At 40.2% G+C, this 5,936-nt stretch overlaps 3 protein-coding genes across 3 annotated transcripts; 1 reads left to right on the plus strand and 2 right to left on the minus strand.

Annotated features, from left to right (window-relative positions):
* The first annotated feature begins 854 nt into the window (after positions 1–854).
* LOC110276716 (uncharacterized) lies at positions 855–2,888 on the plus strand. Its single transcript, XM_052255680.1, has 3 exons — positions 855–1,449; positions 1,688–2,563; positions 2,776–2,888. Exons 1-3 carry the CDS (start codon positions 855–857, stop codon positions 2,886–2,888), a joined length of 1,584 nt encoding a protein of 527 aa, XP_052111640.1.
* Positions 2,889–3,223: 335 nt separating this feature from the next.
* Positions 3,224–4,530, minus strand: LOC110276953 (uncharacterized). The gene is made up of 2 exons (XM_021134059.2): positions 3,545–4,530; positions 3,224–3,383 (listed from the first exon to the last, which is right to left on the minus strand). The coding sequence occupies exons 1-2, from the start codon at positions 4,482–4,484 to the stop codon at positions 3,226–3,228; spliced, it is 1,098 nt and encodes a 365-aa protein (XP_020989718.2). The 5' UTR covers positions 4,485–4,530; the 3' UTR covers positions 3,224–3,225.
* A 145-nt stretch (positions 4,531–4,675) lies between these two features.
* LOC107470719 (protein MAIN-LIKE 2-like) lies at positions 4,676–5,376 on the minus strand. The gene is made up of 2 exons (XM_016090125.3): positions 4,832–5,376; positions 4,676–4,757 (listed from the first exon to the last, which is right to left on the minus strand). Exons 1-2 carry the CDS (start codon positions 5,374–5,376, stop codon positions 4,676–4,678), a joined length of 627 nt encoding a protein of 208 aa, XP_015945611.2.
* Between the last annotated feature and the right edge of the window lie 560 nt (positions 5,377–5,936).

Consider the following 5,936-nt stretch of genomic DNA (forward strand, 5'->3'; position numbering starts at 1 on the left):
ATTGATGAGAGAAAGAGAGGGTTTCCATTCCACGTAATGGAGTCAAAAAAGTGCTAGTATATTTCTTTCTTTTTTTATAAACTCGTGGAAATCATTGATATTATTAATGATAAATTATAATTTTGACCTTTAAAACATTTAATTTTTTATGAGATGATTCTCCAAGTAATAAAATGATATTTTGATCATTTTAAATATGATCAAAATTTATTATTTTTCAATTCGTGGTAAAAAGACAGGCTAATTTTTATCGATGTGGAACCTACAGGGGAGCTTTTCACAGATATGGAAGTATGGGGGAATACACGCATATGTGGGATAGCTTTCTGACACTGTGAGGGTGGAGAAATCTCACCGTGAGATTTGTATGAGAAGGAGAAATGAAAATTTATGCTACATGAAATCGCACATTGCGATTTGTATGATAAGGAGAAATGAGATTTTCTGCAGCTGAAATCGCACCCTCCGTTTAAAGTTGGGTGTGCTACAACGGTGCAACAAATCGCATGGTGCGAGTTGTAGGGGGTGGATGTTGGTAGGAACTCGCACCCTCCGTTTTGAGTGGGGATGAAGTTTATTCCAGGAAATTGAATAGGAAATCGCATGGTGCGATTTGAGTTGTAAATATTTAGCTGTGTCATGTTAACCTAGTCGATGGGTGCGAGTTCCTTAAAATGGTCCATATAAAAGCACGCAGTAAGGAAGTAGGTCACTCGCGTCTTCTTCTTCCCCAACTTGAACGGCCGCATACTCTTCTGTTTCTTCTTTCTTATTTCCTTATTATTATCTGGTGATTCAAAATTGAACTCTACTTGCCAAATCTATGTTCTTTTCTTTTTATATGTTTGAGAGAGATGAGTGACCGAGTATTATTAAAGGTGTATTATTTTGGTCAGATTTTACTACAAACTTCGGAAGGAGTAAAATTTATATGTGAAAAACCCTTAGATGTTGTTATTCCCTTTATCATCTCATTTGAAGAGCTGAAAGGGGTGATTTCTGAAGCCATTGATTCTGAGAGAGCAAGAAAGATATCATGTATTCTATACAGATATCCCATACAGGTATTTGGTGGATTCGTCCAGTTTCAAAGCAGATATGTGACGGACGAAGCGAGCATGCAAGAGATGTTTTCAATGTATATTGAAAACCGGGCTCAGATCTCCTTCATCGAGTTGTATATTGAGTTTGAACAATCTGAGGCCGACCGAAATATTCTACGAGAAGATTATAATACTGACAGCGAAGAAGAGTTCGAAAGTAACTACCAGTTTGTTGGTCCAGATGGAGATGGAGGTGAAGATCAAGGTGAAGGAGCTACGGCGCCAGATGTAACAGAGGTGGCAAATGCACTCGCAAACGATGAGCCGTTTGAGGAGCCATCATTCATGCGAGTTTTGGATTTGGAAGCCATGCATGTTCCGGAGTTTCCGGGATATATGACTGCAGGTAGGTAAAATTTACATGAGTTTGTAAATATCATTCGCAGTTAACGGTTAAAATCCAGTGAACCGGACCGGTTAGGTTCCGGTTCATGTCGTGCGACGGTCGAACCGGCCTTTATGGTCTAATTTTTACATGACTTGCTGGTGTTTTTGTTTTAATTAGAGTGACATAATAAGGTGTTGTCAGATTTGTAATATATGTCTCTTTATTTGATTTTTCCTATGCTGGTTGTCAAATGCAGAGATTCCTATTGTCGCAGATGGTGAGTTTGCCGTTGGTATGGAGTTCGGTTCGAGGGAAGCTGTTATTAAGGCGATAAAAGAGTATACCATACGACGAAGTGTAGACTACCGGGTGTATGAGTCTGAGCCGTTGACATTTTATGCCAAGTGTACGCAGTACGGATCAGGGTGTGATTGGCTTATCAGGGTTAGCATGATCAGCAGGAAGTACTGTTGGGTTATAAGGAGGTATAATGGTAGTCACACATGTACCCGAGCCATGATTTCACAGGACCATTCGAAGCTGGATTCTCTCACAATTGCAGAAGCGATAAAGCCATTGGTTGAGGCGGACCCGTCCTTAAAGGTAAAGTCGGTTATAGCAGAAGTGCAATCGAAGTTTAACTACACCATTAGTTATCGGAAAGCATGGCTGGCTAAGCAAAGGGCAGTAGAAAAAATATTTGGAGGTTGGGAAGCATCGTATGAAGCGTTGCCTATATGGTTTGAGGCCATGTGTCATAAGGAGCCATCAACTGTTATCCATTTTGAGACTATGCCTGCATATCAAGGCGATGACTTGGTGGGTGATATTCGAATACTGCATCGAGTATTTTGGAGTTATTACCCCTGTATTAGGGCATTCAGACACTGTAAACCAGTTGTCCAGGTGGATGGGACTCACTTGTATGGAAAGTATAAGGGTTGTCTGCTAGTGGCAGTTTCACAAGATGGGAACAACAATATTGTCCCAATTGCGTTTGCTGTTGTGGAGGGAGAGACTTCTGATGCATGGCACTTTTTCCTAAGTAACCTTCGTCAACATGTTGTCACTCGGGATGGTATTGGTCTAATATCCGACCGACACGAATCCATCAATGCAGCTGTGGAGCGCAGTAATGGAGCTTGGTCACCTCCTAGAGCTTTTCATATGTTTTGCATCAGGCATATTGAGTCAAACTTTCTGCGAAAATTCAAGGCACCGTACCTCTAAAAATTGGTCGTCAACATTGGTAACCATTTACTAAATTTAGTTATGTTATTAATAGATTCCACCATCACGCGATTTCTTTCGACAGCTAATTTTTTTTTTTTTGCTTTCCTCCAGGATATTCAAGGACGGTGCGGGAGTACGAACTGCGATACCAGCGATTGCGGGAACGGGGCGAAGCGTATACAGACTGGTTAAACCGAATTCCTCGCGAGCAGTATTCTAGATAGAGCCTATATAATAAATTATATTTTCCATATAAAAAAGAAGTGACTCCAGTAATTCTATTTAACACCTGTAGCATGTAGACACATGAAATATATTTCATAATAAATTCATGGATACTCTAAAGGTACAATAGATATCTTAGCAGCCTCCAAGTCAGTAGTACCTAATGTCCAAAACAACTTCAAATTTGGCTAAACAAAATCGAAATGCTTAAAACTTAAATAAATAAATTAGTACCTAATGTCCAAAACATATAAATTATTCTAAACATAGTCGACATGCTTAAAACTTAAATAAATACATTAGTACCTAATGTCCAAAACATACAATACACCACAACTACTTTCTAATTGACCACTTTACATCGTTCACCAATTTCTTGCATTTCTTGGCCGCCTTTTTGAAAACAGATGGAGTGTATCGATTAGCGCTACGACGTGGGGGATCAATCCTAAGGTTGTAACCTTTGGCTTGGTCATCCGGAGTGCGGGCCTGACCTGTTCACAATAATATATAAACAATTAAATATAGTACAGTAGGTTCTCAAGTCAACAAAGATACCACATATTATCCAAGAATACACAAACAAATATACCATTTATGACCACACAATAAATAACTACCCTATCATGTAAAGCAAAATACAAAATATGAATACCATCATTACGGGACTCTTCGTCCTCATCGAACTCCTCTATTTCATCGTCCTCATCATCATCTTCGGCATCCGGGTTGTCCGCTATATACGCATCGGTCTCCTGCTGGAGTGTGTTATCATTTTCCTCAATGAGTCCCATGGAAACAACGTACGGATTTTGGCTATTAAAAACTCCGCGTCCACCGTCACTCCTACTAGAGTCAACAGATACAAATCCTCCAGATGCAACCGATGAAGTATGGCCTGGATACCTCGCATCCAACGAATGCCTCCCTGGCATTAACTCATTTTGATGGCCAAATTGAGACTGTCCTCCTTCTCCAGCCATAAGCCCAAGCAACTGGCTAAAAGAACCGCCTTCGCCTGGATCAAACTGTGACATACCCCAATGTTGTTGATGATGCGTAAATGATGGGTTGAAGTGTGACTGCGGTACATACTGGCCTGAGAACTGAGGTTGTTCTTGTGGAAGCGGATTCGTAGGTGGTACCTCAGGCGAATGTGGCTCCTGTTCATCATTGTCATCATCCATATCCTGACTACCCTCATCCATATCATGATTACCACCATCCAAATCCTGATTACCTTCATCATCCTCTTCACCCACAAGATTTGACAAACACAAGCGGTTCCCATATTCTCCTCGGTACCAATGCATATAAGTTTCCAACTGAGGCTGTGAAGGAATGGGAAGCTCGGAAAGAACGTGATGATACCTGTTGGTCCAATGCATCACCCACATGTAATGAGTAGGTGCCGTGGCCCAGTTAAAATTCTTAGGACCAGTGAGGACTTCTCCATGCGCCTTATCTAGATTCCGCACCTCCTCAGGCACTCCCTGAACGAGTCCGAATTGTCGCCTATACCTATCGGTAGCATGCCACTCAATACATTCAAATGATACCAAAGGCACTGTAGCGCTCCACACAACCGAGTGCATATAGATTTCAGCAGGTATTATGTTTGGATCCACGCGATCCACAGCATAAGCAACCGATATAAACTGGGAAAAATAAAGGAAACTCATGATTACAATCCACAATACCAATAACAATAAAAATGCTTCATAATTTTGTCCCGCGCCCCAAATTCGAAACTAATACTTCTTTAATTAAAACACACCTGGCCTTCCTAAAGTTCATCAAAGGCCTTCCTAAAGTCAGCTAGCTTCATATATCTATATCGTCGGTCACCCCGCTCCCAGTTCCGCCACCTTATACGATACATTTAATGTTGATAATTGAGTTATAAATATAAATAAAGTGGTACATTTAAAAATTATATTACCTGTTTGCTAGCGGGAAACTGCGGGGCTCCCTAGGAACCGGCGATAGATATGGGAGCCGCATCCAAGCCCAACCGAGAAGAAGTGTTAGTGGGCCATCTATGCCTTTACAGTCAACTCGAGATGCCCGGCATAATGCCCTATAGAGGTGTGCTAGGCATGCAGATCCCCAACTGTATTGTATAATACTACCAAATTCACGTAGCAATGGAAGAAACTTCCAGTGCACACCTGCTGCACCTGATTTATCCCCAAACAAGATCGTCCCGATAAGCAACATAATGTGGCATTTGACATACCTCTGTATACCAACTTCATCAGTCAAGGGTAAATTTTCTTTAAGGTCCCGAAGCCAACTCAATTTAATGCAACTGCCTCTACACTCCGACTTACGCGGTGCAACTCCGAATTGATGCAAACACTCAGCCTCCAACGCTTCGAAACTACTCAATGTCATCCCTGTAACTGGAAGTCCGTCCGTTGGAAGACCAAGTATTAGAGCAACGTCTTCAAGAGTGACGGCACATTCACCAATGCCTTTTGACATTGGACTACCCCAATCTGTGATGCATGGTAAAAGCCAGTAAGTCGTAGCTGCTCCTCTACCCTATCATTGTACCGATCCGGAGGAACAGGATGCTCACATGTCAACATTCTTAACTTCTGCAAAGTTCATAACAAAGTATTACTCAACTTCTTAACACTTACTAGGTTACTACTAAAATAAAAATATTTTATACCACAACAACTATTGATAATAATGATAACTAATACATAAATACCTAATCAAATCTCTCCACAGTAACACATTTATCTTGAATAATATGTAATAATACCCACTAACCACCTACTACTGCATATACCATTAGTTAACTAAAGATATTTCACTGAATTATAAAAAACATTTATAACAATCACTCTATGCCTAAATTCTTTTTGGAACATCATTCATACTAACTAATTAATAGTTTCCCAAACTAAGACTAACTCACAACAACAAGAACATTTACCTTCATTCATTACAATATACCTACTTAATAATTTAAATAGAATTATAAAAATTAAATTAAACCTATTTTCAAAATTAAATTAAACCGTTGGGGCTCC

This window comes from Arachis duranensis, chromosome 10 (genome assembly GCF_000817695.3).
Source record: "Arachis duranensis cultivar V14167 chromosome 10, aradu.V14167.gnm2.J7QH, whole genome shotgun sequence".
In the NCBI taxonomy this organism is placed as follows: domain Eukaryota; kingdom Viridiplantae; phylum Streptophyta; class Magnoliopsida; order Fabales; family Fabaceae; genus Arachis; species Arachis duranensis.

Coding starts and splice junctions, on each gene's coding strand:
- LOC110276953 (XM_021134059.2), bottom strand. CDS start 4,484: ATGCACTCGGTTGTGTGGAGCGCTACAGTGCCTTTGGTATCATTTGAA. Junction 3,384..3,544: donor CGAAGAGTCCCGTAATGATG/GTATTCATATTT, acceptor TATTGTGAACAG/GTCAGGCCCGCACTCCGGAT.
- LOC110276716 (XM_052255680.1), top strand. CDS start 855: ATGAGTGACCGAGTATTATTAAAGGTGTATTATTTTGGTCAGATTTTA. Junction 1,450..1,687: donor TCCGGGATATATGACTGCAG/GTAGGTAAAATT, acceptor TGTCAAATGCAG/AGATTCCTATTGTCGCAGAT. Junction 2,564..2,775: donor CAATGCAGCTGTGGAGCGCA/GTAATGGAGCTT, acceptor GCTTTCCTCCAG/GATATTCAAGGACGGTGCGG.
- LOC107470719 (XM_016090125.3), bottom strand. CDS start 5,376: ATGTCAAAAGGCATTGGTGAATGTGCCGTCACTCTTGAAGACGTTGCT. Junction 4,758..4,831: donor AGTTTCCCGCTAGCAAACAG/GTAATATAATTT, acceptor GTATCGTATAAG/GTGGCGGAACTGGGAGCGGG.